Consider the following 20,074-nt stretch of genomic DNA (forward strand, 5'->3'; position numbering starts at 1 on the left):
TCAATTAATCAAATTACTTAAGAACTCCCACTTAGATAGACATCCCTCAAGTCATCTAAATGACACGTGATCCAAATCAACTAAACCATGTCCGATCATCACGTGAGATGCAGTAGTCGTCAATGGTGAACATCTCTATGTTGATCATATCTACTATATGATTCATGTTCGACCTTTCGGTCTCTAGTGTTCCGAGGCCATGTCTATACATGCCAGCCTCGTCAAGTTTAACCCGAGTATTCCGCATGTGCAAAACTGTCTTGCACTCGTTGTATTTGAACGTAGAGTCTATCACACCCGATCATCACGTGGTGTCTCAACACGACGAACTGTCGCAACGGTGCATACTCAGGGAGAACACTTATACCTTGAAATTTAGTGAAGGGATCATCTTATAATGCTACCGCCGTACTAAGCAAAATAAGATGCATAAAAGATAAACATCACATTCAATCAAAATACGTGACATGATATGGCCATCATCATATTGTGCTTTTGATCTTCATCTCCAAAGCATCGTCATGATCTCCATCGTCACCGGCTCGACACCTTGATCTCCATCGTTACGTCGTGGTTGTCTCACCAACTATTGCTTCTACAACTATCGTTAATGCATAGTGATAAAGTAAAGCAATTACATGGCGTTTGCATTTCATACAATAAAGAGACAACCATAAGGCTCCTGCCGGTTGCCGATAACTTTTACAAAACATGATCATCTCATACAATAACGCATATCACATCATGTCTTGACCATATCACATCACAACATGCAATGCAAAAACATGTTAGACGTCCTCTACTTTGTTGTTGCAAGTTTTACGTGGCTGCTACGGGCTTCTAGGAAGAACCGTTCTTACCTACGCATCAAAACCACAACAGTGTTTCGTCAAGTTTGTTGTTTTAACCTTCTTCAAGGACCGGCCGCAGCCAAATTCGATTCAACTAAAGTAGGAGAAATAGATACCCGCCAGCCACCTTTATGCAAAACTAGTTGCATGTCTGTCGGTAGAACCGGTCTCATGAACGTGGTCATGTAAGGTTGGTCCGGGCCGCTTCATCCAACAATACCGCCGAATCAAAATAAGACATTGGTGGTAAGCAGTATGACTATCACCGCCCACAACTCTTTGTGTTCTACTCGTGCATATCATCTACGCATAAACCTGGCTCTGATACCACTGTTGGGAAACGTAGCATGAAATTTCAAAAAAAATCCTACGCCCATGCAAGATCTATCTAGGAGATGCATAGCAACGAGGGGGAAGAGTGTGTCCACGTACGCTCGTAGACCGAAAGCGGAAGCGTTTGACAACGCGGTCGATGTAGTCGAACTTCTTCTACCTCCGACCGATCAAGTACCGAACGTACGGCACCTTCGAGTTTTGCACACGTTCAGCGTGATGACGTCCCTTGCCTTCTTGATCCAGCAAGGTGTCGAGGAAGTAGATGAGTTCCGTCAGCACAACGGCATGGTGACGGTGATGGTGAAGTGATCCGCGCAGGGCTTCGCCTAAGCACTACGAAGATATGACCGAAGGCGTAAACTGTGGAGGGGGCGCCGCACACGTCTAACGATTGTTGTTCTATGTGCTAGGGGCGCCCCCCCACATATATATATATAGGTGGTGGGGAGAGAGGAGGCAGCCAAGGAGGCGCCCCAGTAGGCTGAATCCTACTTGGGGCCTTCCTATGGCCGGCGCCCCCCTTTCCTTATCTGCCGGAGGGGGAAGGAAAGAGAGGGGAGATGGAAGGAAGGGGGAATCATATTCCCTCTTTTTACTTTCCCTTCCCTTCTTTCCTTCTCCTTCTTGGCCGGCCCATATGGTGGGCGCACCAGCCCCTTGTGGCTGGTGTGTTTCCCCTTTTGGCCCATAAGGCCCATATCTTTTGTCGGGGGTGTCCGGTAACCCTTTCGGTGACCCGATATGTACCCGGTACCCTCCGGAACACTTCCAGTGTCCGAATACCATCGTCATATTCTACGAAGATCTTTATCAGTCGAACCATTATGACAACATACGTTATTCACTTTGTCATCGGTATGTTACTTGCCCGAGATTCGATTGTCGGTATCCACATACCTTGTTCAATCTCGTTACCGGCAAGTCTCTTTACTCGTTCCGTAATACATCATCCTGCAACTAATTCATTAGTTACTTTGCTTGCAAGGCTTCTTACGATGTGCATTACCGAGAGGGACAGAGATACCTCTCCGATACTCGGAGTGACAAATCCTAATCTCGATCTATGCCAACCCAACAAACACCTTCGGAGAAACCTATAGAGCATCTTTATAATCACCCAGTTATGTTGTGACATTTGATAGCCCACAAGGTATTCCACCGGTATCCGGGAGTTGCATAATCTCATAGTCGAAGGAATATGTATTTGACATGAAGAAAGCAATAGCAATAAAACTGTATGATCAATATGCTAAGCTAACAGATGGGTCTTGTCCATCACATCATTCTCCTAATGATGTGATCTCGTTCATCAAATGACAACACATGTCTATGGTTGGGAAGCTTAACCATCTTTGATTAACGAGCTAGTCTAGTAGAGGCTTACTAGGGACACGGTGTTTTGTCTATGTATCCACACATGTATCAAGTTTCCAGTTAATACAATTCTAGCATGAATAATAAAAAATTATCATGATATAAGGAAATATAAAATAACAACTTTATTATTGCCTCTAGGGCATATTTCCTTCACATATTGCATCTGTGTTTTTACAACAGAGCTCTGTTTCATGTACTTTCTGTACATATTTCCTTCTGTGTCGTTCCCAGCAATTCCATGCCTTGCCAGAGATCCAATAATATTCTTCTAATTCTGGCTTAGTTGTTTCCTCGACTTCTATCTGACGAGCGCGTGATGGATCCGAGGAAGTTTCAGATGCAGAGTTAGCTTTGGAAGGAAGTTTTGTTGCACACTGTTTACATGCTGGTGGTACTATTGGTGCCAACTGGACAGAAGTAACTTAGCATTTTTTGGGCTTTATTCATCCATCAATGCCTAACAAAAAGGCTTAGAAAACATAAAATAAATTACCCTTTTTAAGCTCAGTTGAAGAAAAATCAAAATCTGAAAAAGATAATAGTATTTCTGAAGGTATTTTTTTTGGAGATATGCAGCAATATCCATTTATATTTGTATGTTGAAAACAAGTAAATATATTAATCAGAAGTATCAGGTAGAGAATTTTTCTAAAGTAATCAGTTCGAAGAATTTTTCTTAGGGAAATGAATTGGAAGTTTATTCTTCAGTATAACATTCGCCTTCACAATCCTCCTGTAGGTAATGGTTCTCGGCTCCCTCATTCGTTCCTGTATGAAGTATTGGGGAGCTTAGGGCAGGGGAGGTACATTTTGTGCTTTGTCCTGCGTGCCCTGACACCTCATAAGGAATTGGGAGTCCAAAGAGTATTGGTCAAACACAATGGATTCATGTTTACTAGCTGGTAACTTCGAATTTTGACAATGATGACATGTTTAATTTGCAGGGCTTGGAAAATTCTTGCGGAAATTCTTGATTGGTGCTTAGAAAGTGGTTGTTGAAATTCGTAAGTTAGTTTGTGACACGTTTAATTTGGCTATTTCCTCTCCTACTTGATTTACCTTCCTAAGACAGTGTTTGAAGGATATCTTTGCAAAGTCTACAATCAGTTGTTTGCACTCTGTGATAGTTGCTATCTCGGGGCCTAATAGTCCTCAATCTGGTTGATAAAATCAACGGCAAAGGAACAAACGGACTCAACTTCCACATTGGTACAGCCGATATGGCCCGCCAAGTACAGCCTGTTTCTTATTGCCATTAGCTCAGCTGAATCCACATCACGGATATTGGGCATAAACCTGTTGGAAATATGCCCTAGAGGCAATAATAAAATAGTTATTATTATATTTCCTTGTTCATGATAATTGTCTATTGTTCATGCTATAATTGTATTAATCGGAAACCGTAATACATGTGTGAATACATAGACCACAACATGTCCCTAGTGAGCCTCTAGTTGACTAGCTTGTTGATCAATAGATGGTTGTGGTTTCCTGACCATGGACATTGGATGTCGTTGATAACGAGATCACATCATTAGGAGAATGATGTGATGGACAAGACCCAATCCTAAGCATAACACAAGATCGCGTAGTTCGTTTGCTAGAGCGATTGTGCAACTCCCGGATACCGTAGGAATGCTTTGGGTGTATCAAACGTCACAACGTAACTGGGTGGCTATAAAGGTGCACTACAGGTATCTCCGAAAGTGTCTGTTGGGTTGGCACAAATCGAGACTGGGATTTGTCACTCCGTATGACGGAGAGGTATCTCTGGGCCCACTCGGTAATGCATCATCATAATGAGCTCAATGTGACTAAGGAGTTAGCCACGGGATCATGTGTTATGGAACGAGTAAAGAGACTTGCCGGTAACGAGATTGAACAAGGTATAGAGATACCGACGATCGAATCTCGGGCAAGTAACATACCGATGGACAAAGGGAATTGTATACGGGATTGATTGAATCCCCGACATCGTGGTTCATCCAATGAGATCATTGTGGAACATATGGGAGCCAATATGGGTATCAAGATCCCGCTATTGGTTATTGGCCGGAGAGGCATCTCGGTCATGTCTGCATCTCGGTCATGGTCTACACACTTAAGATTCGGTGACGCTGGAGTTGTAATGGGAATTGTATGTGGTTACCGAAAGATGTTCGGAGTCTCGGATGAGATCCCGGACGTCACGAGGAGTTCTGGAATAGTCCAGAGGTAAAGATTTATATATGGGAAGTCCTATTTTGGCCATCGGAAAATGTTCGGGATTTTTCGGTATTGTACCGGGAAGGTTCTAGAAGGTTCCGGAGTGGGGCCACCTGCATGGGGGGACCCACATGAACGTGGGTAGTGGGGGCAAGGCCCCACACCCCTGGTTAAGACGCACCAAGATCCCCCCTTAGAAGGAATAAGATCATATCCCGAAGGGATAAGATCAAGATCCCTAAAAAGGGGGATAACAATCGGTGGGGAAGGGAAAGGATGGGATTTCTTTCCTCCCACCTTTTCCAACGCCCCAATGGACTTGGAGGGCAAGAAACCAGCCCCCTCCACCCCTATATATAGTGGGGAGGTGCATGGGAGCTGCACCCTTTGCCCCTGGTGCAGCCCTTCCCCTCCAACTCCTCCTCCTCCTCCGTTGAGCATAGCGAAGCTCTGCCAGAGAACCATGAGCTCCGCCGCCATGCCGTCGTGCTGCCGGAGTTCTCCCTCAACTTCTGCTCCCCCTTGCTGGATCAAGAAGGAGGAGACGTCCCCGGGTTGTACGTGTGTTGAACGCGGAGGCGCCGTCCGTTCGGCGCTTGGATCGGATCTTCCGCGATTTGAATCACCGCGAGTACGACTCCATCAACCGCGTTCTTGTAACGCTTCCGCTTAGCGATCTTCAAGGGTATGAAGATGCACTCCCTCTCTCTCGTTGCTAGCTTCTCCTAGATTGATCTTGGTGACACGTAGGAAATTTTTGAATTATTACTACGTTCCCCAACAAAACCAACTTGCTGCTGCTATAAAATCACCCCGGTCATCACGAGCCACAACACCACGGGCACCTGAGAGTGTTTCATACTGAAAGGAGGCATCAATGTTTATCTTCATCCCATGACTTGGCTTTTTCCACGTATGATCACTCTTCCTAATTCGACCTTTGGGTATGATTGGTCTTAGGTAATTCGTCACCGAAACCCTGATAGATAGTGTAGTTTTCTCAGGCGTCTGGACTTGAACCCCCTTCGCAATTTGGCTTTGTTGATAATGGATATGGACATGGTGGTAGTAAGGTTCATAAAGATGGCTCCAATGATGGATTCCCCCTCTGGCAGCACACTGGAATAGGACTCCATATTGGATCTCCCCGGAACAGGAACTTGCTGCAGTGAAAAAAAAATCACGAAAAAAAGGTACGAAGGGTCTCGGAAGATATGTGATTTATAGGCGAAAGATGAGCGAAAGGCGATGGAGAGGGGTGCCAAGCGGGCCCACCAGGCCCTGGGTGGCCCCGGCACCTTATAGTGCTTTCTAGAACTTTCTCCTTACGAAAAAATCATCAAAAATCCCAAAGGTATTTTGAGGTCCGGGGATATCCATTTTCTGTAAAACTAAAAATATGCACAAAACAGCAACCGGCTTTGGCACCGAATTAATGATTTTTCCTTATCGATGTATGGTGTGTTTGTTTATTAGAGATGATAGAGCACACAAGTAGTGGTTCTTCTATTTCATACTTCTTAGACTTTCATCATTATCGATCCTTTGCATTTTCAACTTGAAAACTCAGGCTTGTGGTAATGAACTTGTAGGTTGCATCGCCGATGCCGTCGACGGTGGGCATGCATGTTATATTCGCAGCGGTTGAGCACATTGCATATATCGTCCTAAGTTGACTTGGTTGTGAACTTCGAACTTTTGCTTGGTGTGAACTTGAAACTTGTTGGATATGTATGCATGCTTTTGGTTGCGAACTTGGTGGAGATGTATGCATGTGTGAACTTGGAACTATATATGGTTGTGAAATTGGAACTATATATGCTTATGAACTATATATTGCATCTTTCATCCTATGTATGCCTGCTTGGTTTCATATGGTTGTACGGTCCTATATATATGGTTGTGAACTTGCTGGACCTGTTGGATATAGATGTATGCATTTTGTTACTTGAATTGTGGGGTTGTTCGAACAAGCAACCAAAAAATGCAATATGGGCAAACCAAGTACAACACTCGTCTTACAACCTATACACCGGGTGCACTTGGAAAACACTTGGCTTTCATACCACGTGGCAGGCCCTAGGAGCTCTCGGGACCAAATAGCACTACCCAATTTGTCTGTAAGCCGAGTGTATTTAGTAAAGCACTCACTTACGCGTACATCAAGTATTAAACATAATCATAACTTACATACATGTCGTGTATTTACCAAACAACGCTCGGCTTACAACAGATACGTGACTGCACTTACCTACAATCCAAGAAGCCGACGAGGGTCTCGGCTTACGTATACACCGTGGGTGCCCTAAGGTACTCGGCTTAGTGCATCGCTAGCCCCGATCAAACGCATGAAACTGCAAAATAACCGTTGGTTTACAATTTTAGACGGAAAAAGTGACCTAAATAGAACCCGTAAATGACTCTGACCTGTAATTTTTTCAAGAGGCGCGGAAAACATCCCCATCAAACATGTAAAAATAAGGATTTCGAAGCCAACCCAAAGGTGCCTGTATATGCGAAAGACAACTGTCATCAAAATGGCTCGCTCCCGTCCGCCCGTCCCGGCTCCCGGCCCGGCCGTCCGACCCGGCCGCCGCGCCCGCGCCTCTTCCGACGGAGGAGCTAGCTTGCTGCTCGCTCGAATCGATTCGGCGGATGGAGGAGCTAGCTAGCGAATTCGGCGGACGGAGGAGCTAGCTAGCTATCTAGCTCCTGGATTGATTCGAGCATGGTATTTGGTCACTTCGAGCTAGCTGGACGCCGGCGGCTTCTTATTTGGCCGCTTCGTGCACTGTTCGTCGGTTTTATAGGAGTGAGCTAGCTGATCGTGGACACGGACGAGAGGAAGAAGACGTGGGAAGAAAATATAAGCGAATATTTGGTTTTACAGTTTAAATTTGAGGGGTATGTTTGGCCGCAGCTCAAACCGACCCTTAAAACACGTTTTTCGCGAACTGAAAATCGCGTTTTTAATTCCGTGATTTAAGGGGTCTGCTAAAAATGCTCTTATATGGGACACATGACGATCCCGGGTTGGAAAATTAATGAGTGGTACGCTCGGCTTACCAAGGTGCCTGTGACACCTCCGTTAGCGTCAGCCGGCCGTTATGCCACTTTATGTCACTAAGAGCATCTCCAACAGTGGTTGTAAAAAACACGCGTGGGGTAAAAGTGGGTTTTAGCGCGAGCGAAAAAGCGGTCGGGCGTGCGCTAGTTTTGGCGCGTGGCGTTCGGTGTGCTTTATAAATTCAGCGCCCGCCACGTGCCCTCCCACCGACCTCCACCTCGCCACGCGCCCTCTGCCGCTCTCTCCCCGCTCTTTCTGGCCTCACCACCGGGGAGTTTCGGGCTATCACAGCGTCCGCGCACGCCCCTCCGGCGTCTTCTCCGTCGAGATCCGGTCCGCCGAGATGCGCCTCGGCCTCGGCACTTTCGACACCGCCCACGAGGCCGCCCGTGCATACGACGTGGCGGCGTGGCGCCTCCGGCGGCCTCGTAGGGACATGAACTTCCCCGACGTGCCGACGCAAGAGCGGGTGCAGGAGCTCGTGCCTCCCCCGCGGCTTATCACCGACGAGGATCGTCGCGACAACCGGAGGCGGGAGCGCCGTCTCGGCCTCGCCGAGATGGGCGAGGAAGTCATAGCGGCGTGGCGCCAACGCTTCCGCAGGACGTCATCAACGAGCGCGGGTTCTACACGCAAAGGAGGGTGGAAAGGGAGGAGAGGAGGGCGGAGCGAGCCGCCTATCGCGAGGACATGCGTACGCGGAAAGCGGTCGCTCAATTCAACATCGAGCTAGGAGCAGCGTCGACCTGGGACTCCAACGACGATCGGTATCTTGACGCCTTCATTGAGACGTTGGAGGAGGACATCACCGAGGCGGAGTCGGAGTCGGAGGACGACGAGGAGTAGTTGAACTATCTTTTTTTTATCTATCTATGCTATGAACTATCTATGTATCGTTTTTATCTATTTATGTATCTTTTTATTTATGAATCTATGCCTATCTATTATCTATGTTATCTATTTATGTATCTTTTTATTTATGAATCTATGCCTATCTATTATCTATGAGTATTGAGTCGTAGTTGAATGTGTATCGAGTCGGAGTACAAGGAGAAGACGACGAGTAGTAAAAAGTATAGCGCGTCTGCTGGAGGCGGCGCACTCGTGCGATATTTTGCAGCGATCGCTGGAGTCAGCACTCTGCGACGCACAAAAACTGTCTATTCCAATACTGTAAACGTTTTTTTAGCACGCCGTGCATTGCGCCACTGTTTTGATCTCGGCTTATAGTTAAGTCGAGTGCCTGTGAATAGGATCTCGACTTACAGCGTATAAGCTAAGCTAGCCGAGAAGTGTAAAGCTGTGCAACACCCGACTTATAGTAAGCTGAGGTTAAACTGACCTCGAGTATTTTCCATATACGGCATTATTTGATTTTGCGGTGTGTGGCAGATTTTGTATCTTGCATAAGTAAGGAAAATGCAAGTACGATTAGGCAGAAGACAAAACGATTGCAATATGAGCTTCTCCTGTTCCTCACGGCTTGATTGAGTCTGAGGAGTCTGAGTAAAATTGGCTGTCACTTGATGGCAGTCGTAAACTCGTAATCAAGCCAACCGGCGCCTTAGCAGATAGGCAGAGCTTGCTAGCTAGAAGGATCCGTCGCTGCTGATGTCCCCCCACCTGACGTTGTAGTTGGCGGCGAGGTAGTGCGCGCCGACGGGGCCCCGGCTGCCGTACGGGTAGAGCTCCGGCGCCACCCTCTTCTCCTCCAGCTCCCTGAGCACGGGCGTGAAGATGGCCCAGGCCGCGTCGAGCTCGTCGCTCCGGATGAAGAGCCGGCGCTCCCCCTCCATGGCGTCCAGGAGGAGCCGCTCGTACGCGTCCGGTATCTCCCGCTGGTACCGCTCCGAGTAGAAGAGGTTGAGGTTGCTGCTGTCGAGCCTCATCCCGAGCCCGGGCACCTTGTTGTTGATCTTGAGGTAGATGGCCTCGTCGGGCTGCACCCGGAGCACCAGCTCGTTGGTGGCCATGTCCAGGTCCGTGCCCACGTTCCCCCGGTAGAGGTTCCCGGGCACGCGCCGGAACTGCACCCTGATCTCCGCGCGCCGCGTGTGCAGCGCCTTGCCGGCCTTCATCAGGAACGGCACCCCGTCCCACCGCGCGTTGTCGATGAAGAGCGCCGCCGCCGCGAAGGTCGGGGTCACGCTGTCGTTGGGCACCGTCGGGTCGTCCACGTACGCCGGGAACGACTTCCCGCCCCGCGTGTGCCCCTTGTACTGCCCCACCACCACGTCCTCCAGCTTCAGCTTCCTCATCGATCGCAACACTTTCACCTGAAGAAGCATAACAGACAATTTCACCAGGCTTTTCGTCTGACCGATCATACTGCTCTGCTACGCATGCTACCTTCTCGTTGCGAATGTCCTCGGCGGCGAGGCTGACCGGAGTCTCCATGGCGAACAGGGCCAGTATCTGCAGCAAGTGGTTCTGCATGATGTCCCGGATGATGCCGTAGTTGTCGAAGTAGCTGCAATGCAACCCAACAAGGAAGCCATTATCTACCTGATGAATCCACTGGCCAATGAATGAAGATTCTTATAAAGATTGGACTGGATGACGGAGCGCAGACCCGCCTCGACCCTCGGTGCCGAAGTCTTCGGAGAATATGAGCTGCACATTCCGAATGTAGTCCCTCGACCAGAGTGGCTGGAACACAAGGTTGGAGAAACGGAGGACCGACAGGTTTTCCACCAGCTCCTTGCCCAGATAATGGTCAATCCTGTCACATTCCGCTGTCAAATCCTAAGAAATAGGGCGAGTCGCTGAAAACACTCTGCATTTATGTGTTACCTGAAGATTTGCTCCTCCTCTAAATACATCTTCAGGGATCGGGTAAGCTCCCCCGAGGACTCAGAATCGCGGCCAAATGGCTTCTCCACTATAAACCTCGTCCAGCCACTCCCACTCGGCAATGACGCGGTACGGCTGGCAGATCTTACCACGTCCACGAATATATTTGGTGGGATAGACAAGTAGAACAGCCTGTTTGGTAGCTTCCCAGCCTGATTGATGACAAACATTTAGCTTCAACTCCTTTTTTCTACGCAATATTTGCCATGAATTCTGCAGTGCGATTACTTGGTATCTCTTTTCTTTGGGAATAATTACTTGGTATCTCATAGTAAAGGGCTAGAAAAACATGTACTATGAATTCGGGGTTACCTCTTTTTCTGTAAGCTTTCTATCCAATTCGTGAAATCCCTCCTCTGAGTTGTACTGTCCGGACTGATAGAAGCATCTCTTCAGAAATTTATCCATCTTCTCACTGCAGTTCGCCCTGTCCATTCGAATATGACGTGTTACACTCTGAATATGGGCCCAGAGATTCAGAACACATTCTACGACAGGACAAAAAATTTGAGCTGACCTTTGTTTTATGGATAAACTTTTAGACGTAATACAAAATCAAACATATATATGAGGATACATTGTGCCATGCCATTGTACATACTACAATTTTCGTTGCCAAATTTGGCTCATGAATCAGACAACTAAAGCTGATTGACACCCAATGCAAGGGGCAAACTCAGATAGTTACAAGTAAAACCAACACAGACGACTCAGCATAGCATAGGGACCAAGCATGAGGATTTATAAGCAGTACCTCTGATCAATCCGGCAGGTTAGGGTCATGCTAATTATGTTCCTGAGCTCTTCATCGCTCATTTTGCTACGAGCATAACCAAAGATTGTAAAATGCTGCATTGACAGAGGTTAACTAAAACAAATGACTAGCATGGCTCCAAAAAACCCAAACAGAACCACACAAAGCTAACTGAAACCTCGGGGAGCCAGTCCTCGTAGAACAAGGCGAAGAGAGCCGGGAAGATCTTCTTCTTGGCGAGATCCCCGGAGGCTCCGACGACCGTGATGCTGACGGTGTGCTCTCCCTGCTCCGGCGCCGGGCCTCCAGCTCCAGACGGCTTAGCATCTAGCACCCCTGCAACAACCACTTCTCGGTACAATATTCTTGCACAAGCTGCAGCGAGTTCAGACAGCCGTGCTGGGTGCACGTCCGAGTACCATCGCTGAAGGAGGCCCCGATCTGCGGGTGCCCGTTTGAAGACTTCGCCCTGAGGAGGCACCTTCTTCCTGCAGCATGGACCCTCTGAGGTGGGCAATGGCGGTGCGGTTTGGCGCTTGAATTGGACGGGTGGACAGAGGAGAAGGCGGCTGGATGGAGATGGAAGCGTAAGTCGATGGCGGCCATTGGGTCAGGAAGGAAACAAGAATAGTTGGGAGTGTCGAACTATCAATCCATCTGAATCTGATGTGGAGAAATTGATTTGGATGCTTGGCTCTGACGATTGGGGCTTCGATGTTCTTGATAATTGCTTCCTGACAGTTGGGCTGGGAGATTGGGGGCAGTGGTCCAAGCACATGTGGTCACAAATAATTCCTTCAAATACTCCAAAAGATAGTAATTGCTCCGAGATATTTCTTTCCTCTTTGTTTATTATCATTTTCATCCCATTGGTTTGCCAACATATATTTTTTATAAAAGGCGATTTTTATTGACTTCAAATGTAGCATAGAGGATACAAATCATGATGAGTAAGAAAATAAAAAACCGACATACCGTCAACATAAAAGTCATATGACCGCACTATGCATGTGTTAAAAGGTGGTGGTGGACTAATCCAGAGATTATACTGTCATCCACGTTAGGTAAAAACCTTCATGATCACCTGCTCCAGACGCGTACACACCGCCTTAAAAAACGATCGTCACTCTGTTCAGTATAGCATAGACCACGTACGAAGAAAGTACGTGTAGCAAACAATAACCTGCAAAGTAAAAATAACTTTTGTCATTAGAAAAAATCATTTCTACGTAGTCAAAGCGATCATAACGGGCATACGCTCTCACCCACCTCTTTGGTATACCGGTCAACCAATGATCAAAAAATATTGGCAACACTTGTGGGCGAATACAAATTAGACGTTACTTGGATGATTGAACATGTAGAACGTGCAAAATTGCACTGAAAGAAGGGGGTGTTTGATTGTCTCATCCTGAGTACAAAAGCTACACTTCTTGCTTCCTTGTCAATTGCGACGGGCGAGGTTGTCCTTGGTTAGTACAACTTCCCTTCGAAGATACCACATGAAGATTTCAACTTTTAGTGGAATCTTTGACTTCTAAATTTTCTTATTATTATCCACCGGAACCTCGGAATGCGTGAACGTCCGGTACATAGAGTCAACCGTGAAGGACCCAGATATAGTGAGATTCCAGCGAAACACATCTGTCCATGTGTCGGGTTAATCGACTCCAATCGGGATAGAAGATTTTACCTTGACATAAGACGGGGCCAATCACATTCCGCCTGAGAGAAATATTTGGAGGAGATGAACTGAGCACATGTCCAATAGTACCATTCTTATCGCGGATAATGTGGTAAAAAGGGGATATTGTTCTCGGGGAATCGTGGGCAATGCGGTATAAAGCGGGATATTGTTCTTGGAGACTGGCATTGCCAAGCCAATTGTCCTCCCAGAAACGAATCTCTGACCCATCTTTTATTATGAAGGGCCCAAAGCGGAAAAGATATTTCTTTGCCGCCATTAGTCCAACCCAAAAATGTGAGTCTCCAGGTTTTCAATAGGCCCGAGACACCGCTTTTTGGCCTAGATATATACTTTGTGCACAGCAGGGTTTGCAGACGCCAACCTCAGTAAGTAGTCTGAATACCCATTTACCAAGTAAAGCATCATTCTTGACATAAAGGTCATGAATGCTAATGTCACCTTGGTCTTTTGGCCTACAAACCTCCATTTCGCAAACCTGTTCTTTTTCTTTTCACTGTCTCCTTGCCAAAAAAAGATGGATCTGAAATAATCGAGCCTCTGCAAGATCCCTTTTGGGAGTTGAAAAAGACATATAGAGAACCATATTTGTAAGAACAGAATTAATCAAGACCAGCCGTCCTCCAACAAATAGCAATTTGCCTTTCCAACTGCTCAACCGTTTCTCCAAGCATTTCTCTACATCTTTCCACCGCGCCTTAGTGAGACGTTGATAATGAATCAGAATTCCCAAATATTTAATTGGGAAAGGGCCTTGCGCACAACCTAACAAGTCAGCGTAATCAGCGGCCGCCACACTAACTTCTTCAAAGCAGAACAATTCACTTTTATGGAAATTAATTTTGAGGCCCCACATCTGCTCAAATGTTGAAGCAATAGTTTCAAGTTTCGAGCCTTGTCCAAGTCATGTTCCATAAAAATAATCATATCATCGGTATATTGCAGAATAGAGAGGTCGCCATCCACAAGGTGTGGCACTACTTCTGCAATATGACCATCCCGCTTCGTGTGATAAATTAGAATAGACAACATATCTGCAACGGTGTTAAATAAAATTAAAGGCATGGGGTCACCCTGACGTAATCCTTTTTTTTGTCTGAAAGTAATGGCACACGTCATCATTGACTTTTACAGCCACACTACCTCTAGTAACAAAACTTTGGATCCATTGGGGCCATTTATCTAAGAATCCTTTCGTTCTTAAGGGTTGTTGAAGAAACGACCATTTGACCTTTTCGTAGCCTTTTCAAAGTCAATCTTGAAAACTACTCCACTCATGTTTTTTATGCATCCCATGAATAGTCTCATGTAGGATTGCTACTCCATCGAGTACATTTCTTCCTTTCATGAAAGTTGTTTGAGATGGTCGTACGACATGGTCAGCCACCGTGTTGAGCCTATTAGTAGCCACTTTGGTGAAAATCTTGAAGCTGACATTGAGGAGACATATTGGTTTCTATTGCTGGATCCGCCCATCCTCCTTAATTTTTGGCAACAAAACTATCTCACCAAAGTTCAGCCTGGATAGGTCGAGTTGGCCGGCATGAAAAATGTAACGAGATTCCAGAAATTTTGATAGAATTCTGCGGGGAAGCATTCAGGGCCTGGAGCTTTGTTATGTTCCATGTGGAATACCTCAGCTCTCACCATATCTTCAGAGAAAGGTGTCATGAGGATATCATTCTCTTCTGTCGTGACTTGTGAAATATCATCTATCCGGGTTTCATCAGGGGTGAAATTCCTTTCATCCAGCGCCCCGAACAGAGATTTGTTGTATTTGGTGATATAGCTTTTGAGCTCTGCCAGACCTTCGATCCACCCCTCATCTTGTTAGAGACTAAGAGCATCTACAGTTGGGCACCTCATACGCCCGGGCGGGCCGCTCCGTCACTGTCCGGTCATGATTTTTTGACCCAGACGGGCCCCTCAAACGCCCGAGCTGACCGGCACCCCCCATATCCAGCCCAAATATGGGGCGGATATGGGGGAGCCCGGGCACCCCCGCCACATCGAACCCGGCCCACGTTGGCCCACCCGACCCCACATAAAATCCTCCTCATTCGCTCGCCGGACCAAACCCTAGCCACTTCACTCCCCTCCGCTACCCAAGTTCGTCTCCGGCTCCTTCCGGCTGTCTCCCGCATGGCGGGCAGCGGTTCCGAGTCCTTCACCTCTAGATCCGTCGACCCTGAGCTCATCCCACGCGGCCCCGAGGAGGAGATGGTCGTCCGGCTTGCGCTCCACCGCGCCCGGGAGGAGGCCCGTGGACGGCTGCTCTCAGACTCCATCCGTTGGGAATCCATTGCGTCCGCCCAAATGGCGCATGGATCCGGAGCTAGGCCGGCCGTAGCTGCCTCGCCGGAGGCCGTGCGGTCCGTCTGGCGTCCGAACGCGCTGGCGGACGCGCAACCATCCGGTGGCGCGCCGATATTGGGGACACACCATCGTTCCACGAGGCCATGGCACGGCGTGCACGCCGTGCAAGGCACCGGGCGCGGGAGGCGGCAGCGGACGTCGGTGTGGCGGAGTTGCATTCTCCGACGCCCCGTATGGCGCATCAGTCCGGGCGCCGCAACCGCATCCTGGTGGACGTTGGCGGCTCGTCCCCGGATGGATCCGTCATCAATCTAACGTGCACCAGTCCCGTTCGGGTTGCGGTCTCCGACGAGGAAGAGTAGGGCATGGGAGACGGGAAGGCCTTGAGTCCCGTGAGCCAGCTCGTGTCCCATGCCCTATCCTACCTTGATTGCCGGCGACCGGACCAACACTCTAAGGAGCGCAGCCGGCCTCCGGACATGGCCAGGGCGGAGCTGGGCAAGCGGGGAGTGGAACCGGACGAGCTCCGCTTAGATTAGGTTTCACGTTGCATGTAATAATATGGATTTGAGGTTTTTAATTTTTAGATATCCGGATGTGGAATGCGTTTTTTGAGAGGTGACCGATCACTGTCCGCAGACACGACCGAGCGCGTCCGCGGGCGTTTGAGGGGTCGGATTTGCCAAGTTCGGCTATAGATGCTCTAAAATACATGTATTCCTATGCCGACCATTGATGACCAATTGGAAGTATCGTGTATTACTATCTCCCTCCAAGATGAAATCAGCTTTGGATCTTTGATAATATTTGATTTCCTGTTCTCGCAAAAGACGTGCAGCATAGAGTTAAACAACATAACACGTGTTTAGGTTTTAGTTCAAAACCACAACACTTATTATCGAAGAGAAGGAGTAATTAACACATTACAGGCCATGGCTCAGAGAGCAAATAGTTCAAATGCTAGATAGGGATCAAATGGACTTTTTTTTGACAAATAATGGATTTTATTAACTTAAAATAAAGTATCGAGTGGATATAAACACAATGAGCATACAACCGAATGTACCATGCATAGCTCGGATGCACACAACCAATATATATCAACACACGCACAAATAAACACACCAACAAATAGCAGTGTAGGAGACCAAAGCTAAAAAAAAAAAATCGACGCGATGAAAACAGCGATCAACAAGCAATAGTTTGAAAGCTAGGGATCAGATGGACTTGCGACCAGATATGCGCTTGCATGACATAGGCTCAATTCGGGTTTCGTTGAATGAAGTTGAATCTGAGCCATAAAATGCATGGCCGAACGGAGGGACTATTTGTGTACCAGCTCAGCTGTTTTCTGGTGATGAACAATTGAACAGATAGCTACACAAGTCTTAAGATAGTCCAATAGCATGAGCATCCATGCACAAATGTTGCACTCTCGTGTGTGCCAGTGTGTGTCATCTTCTCCTGAACCATCCCGACACATGCCGACGTGTCCCTTTGGCGCCTGCGTATGCATCTATAATTGGTGCGAGCTAGCCAGATCAAGAAGTATACAGAGTCCTCGCAGAAAGAAGTGCACAGAGCCAACACGCCAGCACTAGGTAGCTTCCGGCGGCGGCAGCGCGGCATGGCGGGTCAGGGACAGCGGCTGAACGTGGTGCCGACGGTGACGGTGATGGGCATGATCAAGGCGCGGCTGGCAGCGGCGACCCGCGGCCACGCGCTGCTCAAGAAGAAGTCGGACGCGCTCACCGTGCAGTTCCGAGCCATCCTCAAGCGCATCGTGACCGCCAAGGAGGCCGTGGGCGACTCCATGCGCGGCGCCTCCCTCTCCCTCGCCGAGGCGCTCTACGTCGCCGGCGGCCCCCTCCGGCACGTCATCCAGCAGTCCGTCACCGGCCCCGCCCGCCTCCGCGTGCGCGTCCGCCACGACAACATCGCCGGCGTCCGCCTCCCCCGCTTCGAGCACTTCATGGACGGCGCCGGCGCGAGGGCGCCGTTGCTCGCCGGGCTCGCGGGCGGCGGGCAGCAGGTGTCCGCCTGCCGTGCGGCGCACGCCCGCGCCATCGAGCTGCTGGTGGAGCTGGCGTCGCTGCAGACGTCGTTCCTGACGCTGGACGAGGCGATCAAGACGACCAACCGGCGCGTGAACGCGCTGGAGCACGTGGTGAAGCCGCAGCTGGAGAACACCGTTACCTATATCAGGGGCGAGCTTGACGAGCAGGAGAGGGAGGAGTTCTTCCGTCTTAAGAAGATCCAGGCCGTCAAGCAGCGCGAGCTGGAGCGCCAGATGGAGTCCGCGAAGCTCTACGCCGGGGAGAAGGTCGCTGGCGAGGTCGCACTCAAGCGCGGCGTCTCCCTCGGCACCGCAGCAACCATGCTGGACAATGGCGACGGCCAGAGGGACGAAGACATCATTTTTTGATACACGTGCTACGGTCACCCTGTCTACGGTGACGTATCACGTATATGAGTACTAGGAGTGTTTTGCATGCAAAAAGTCGGGTAAAAATATATTGAGTTCCTCTCATTTGAAATTCCTTTGAAATTTGCATAATACTAGAAGTTGCGCGGTTCATGTAGCAACGTTTGTGAAGTCCTACATGTATTGGAAAAGTTGTGGCTACGCCCAGGCACACTGCACGCAATCACCTACAACGTTGGTCATAATCAAAGCCACAAAGTTTCAGAATTGTGACTCGGTGTAGAACAACCACGCTGATATTGCGTGACTAAAACGAAGGACGCCAATCCCATACGGAAGGATAGAATCATCAATCTGATCTTTCATATCATTTGCATGGATATAACACAAGATCTTCATGCCCACAAAGTGAAACTACATGCTGTGGACATATAAATACAACGCTTTGTGACTGCAACGGCGATAGACATTATAGTGAGTATTCAGCTTTTGTAAACTACTCCCTCTGTAAACTAATATAAGAGCGTTTAGATCACTACTTTAGTATTCTAAACGCTCTTATATTAGTTTACGGAGGGAGTATCACTTATCTTTTATAAGAATTTGGTACGTCATTGACGTACTCACGAAAAAGAAGAACTGGTAGTGAGATCCACGAATAACTTTTTAGTAGCCTTTTTGAATTTTTGTTTCTCCTAATGGCAGATGAAAATGCGGAGGATTGATTGGGTTACTGAAAGTTGTCGAGATGTTAGAGGAAACTGATATGAGTATGGCGGTGATTTTGCGACACACTTCCTTCTCCTGTTGCCAACAAGCAAGGAACTGATCCATGAGTGATCATAGAATGTCATTATTTCTCTGTCCATGGAATCAAACCTGTGGGTGTCAGGGGGTGAGTATCGGGGAGTCTGTATGTCTGTGATTTGCTGGTCGCATGCCCATTAGAGCAAAAGAATGCAACTCAAAGCATAAATATATAGAGCATCCGAGGACAGCTCCACATTTCGAACTAATCTGGGCAGAGGTGCTACTCTATCTCATGGAGGATTTGGGACTCTAGAAAGAGTCGTGCTATGCACACGACAACATTTGCACTATTCACAGACGAAGGTTAAATCCAGCCAGACAGGCATATCACCGAAAAGGTCACTGGCCGCTGGATCTGTGAATCGTCCAAACATCGGGCGCAAGTGTCATCCACGGAGCAGTTCCGCTCTAGAAATGCCGCGTGTTTCAAAATTTAGACCGCACGGTTACCACAAAGAAACATTTGTACTGATTTTGATCTCTGGACTTCCGTTCACAGAAGCATCTGATAAACCTCATTTGGTTGCCTCAAATAAGATCATCCATGAGCTCAGAGTAAGACTGCATGTTATGAGCGTATAAATAGTTAAATACAACACTTTTGTGACCAGTCGTGAGACCCATGAATAAGTTCCATGTAGTAGCGTGCGTGTGAGATTTATGGTTTTTTATCTTTTTGTTTCTCTGGCCTTTAGCTTGCTTTTTATGAAGTAATGCTCCATCTGCAAACCGAATCATTGGCAGTGATGTTAGCGGAACTGATTGGTGCAGCAGGAGGCCTTATTTTGCGTTCACGAGGAAGAATCAAAGAGATCGAGGTTTAGTATGCCATCAGTGCGAACGAAAACAGAGCACAACTATGATTAGGATGCAGCTGCTCAATGTTTTCACAGCGTTGCTCCAAGTCACAAATAATTCGAGCAAGGATTGTGTTTTGGAGTTGCCTTTTCTGGCTTCGTTGGATACCGTTCCACTTTCTACCTTATATCTGATTGTATCACCTGCGTTCCTTCCACTTTCTACCTTATATCTGATTGTATCACCTGCGTTCCAAAATATATGACGTTTTTGCAAGCTAGTTTAGCCTACCAAAATATCATATATTTTGGAACAGAGGTAGTAGATGCTAAGGACGCAAGTAGGTTAGATCTTCAACCTATGTTGGAAGAGAGGTAGTAGATGCTAAGGACGTGCGTACGTGAGATCTTCAACCTATCGTGTGCGTTGGCTCCAACATCATGTAGAAGAAGCACCATTGGATAAGCTCTGGCGAACTAATCAGTAAAGTTCTTGTTTGTGGTGAACTAATCAGTAACGTCTAGCCAGGTTTTTTGGTTTCCTTTCTTGGGATTATGTATTTCTCTCACTTTAGAGC

At 47.8% G+C, this 20,074-nt stretch overlaps 2 protein-coding genes and 1 pseudogene across 2 annotated transcripts; 2 read left to right on the top strand and 1 right to left on the bottom strand.

Annotated features, from left to right (window-relative positions):
• LOC141025890 (uncharacterized) overlaps nucleotides 1–20,074 on the top strand; it is an 87,891-nt pseudogene that overhangs the window by 14,983 nt on the left and 52,834 nt on the right.
• LOC109742222 (glucose-6-phosphate 1-dehydrogenase, chloroplastic) lies at nucleotides 9,268–12,230 on the bottom strand. Its single transcript, XM_020301312.4, has 8 exons — nucleotides 11,863–12,230; nucleotides 11,622–11,779; nucleotides 11,444–11,538; nucleotides 11,002–11,116; nucleotides 10,630–10,841; nucleotides 10,409–10,558; nucleotides 10,186–10,306; nucleotides 9,268–10,112 (listed from the first exon to the last, which is right to left on the bottom strand). The coding sequence occupies exons 1-8, from the start codon at nucleotides 12,047–12,049 to the stop codon at nucleotides 9,426–9,428; spliced, it is 1,725 nt and encodes a 574-aa protein (XP_020156901.1). The 5' UTR covers nucleotides 12,050–12,230; the 3' UTR covers nucleotides 9,268–9,425.
• Nucleotides 17,042–18,001, top strand: LOC109742226 (V-type proton ATPase subunit D-like). The gene has a single exon (XM_020301316.4). The coding sequence runs from the start codon at nucleotides 17,092–17,094 to the stop codon at nucleotides 17,887–17,889; it is 798 nt and encodes a 265-aa protein (XP_020156905.1). The 5' UTR covers nucleotides 17,042–17,091; the 3' UTR covers nucleotides 17,890–18,001.

Source organism: Aegilops tauschii, chromosome 6, assembly GCF_002575655.3.
Source record: "Aegilops tauschii subsp. strangulata cultivar AL8/78 chromosome 6, Aet v6.0, whole genome shotgun sequence".
Taxonomy (NCBI): Eukaryota; Viridiplantae; Streptophyta; class Magnoliopsida; order Poales; family Poaceae; genus Aegilops; species Aegilops tauschii.

What these genes read in the sequence shown, in the direction of transcription:
- LOC109742226 (XM_020301316.4), top strand. Translation starts at nt 17,092, where the DNA reads ATGGCGGGTCAGGGACAGCGGCTGAACGTGGTGCCGACGGTGACGGTG.
- LOC109742222 (XM_020301312.4), bottom strand. Translation starts at nt 12,049, where the DNA reads ATGGCCGCCATCGACTTACGCTTCCATCTCCATCCAGCCGCCTTCTCC. An exon ending in ACCTGCCGGATTGATCAGAG is followed by an intron (nt 11,117 to 11,443) that starts GTACTGCTTATA and finishes TCGAATGGACAG; the next exon opens with GGCGAACTGCAGTGAGAAGA. An exon ending in AGGACATTCGCAACGAGAAG is followed by an intron (nt 10,113 to 10,185) that starts GTAGCATGCGTA and finishes ATGCTTCTTCAG; the next exon opens with GTGAAAGTGTTGCGATCGAT.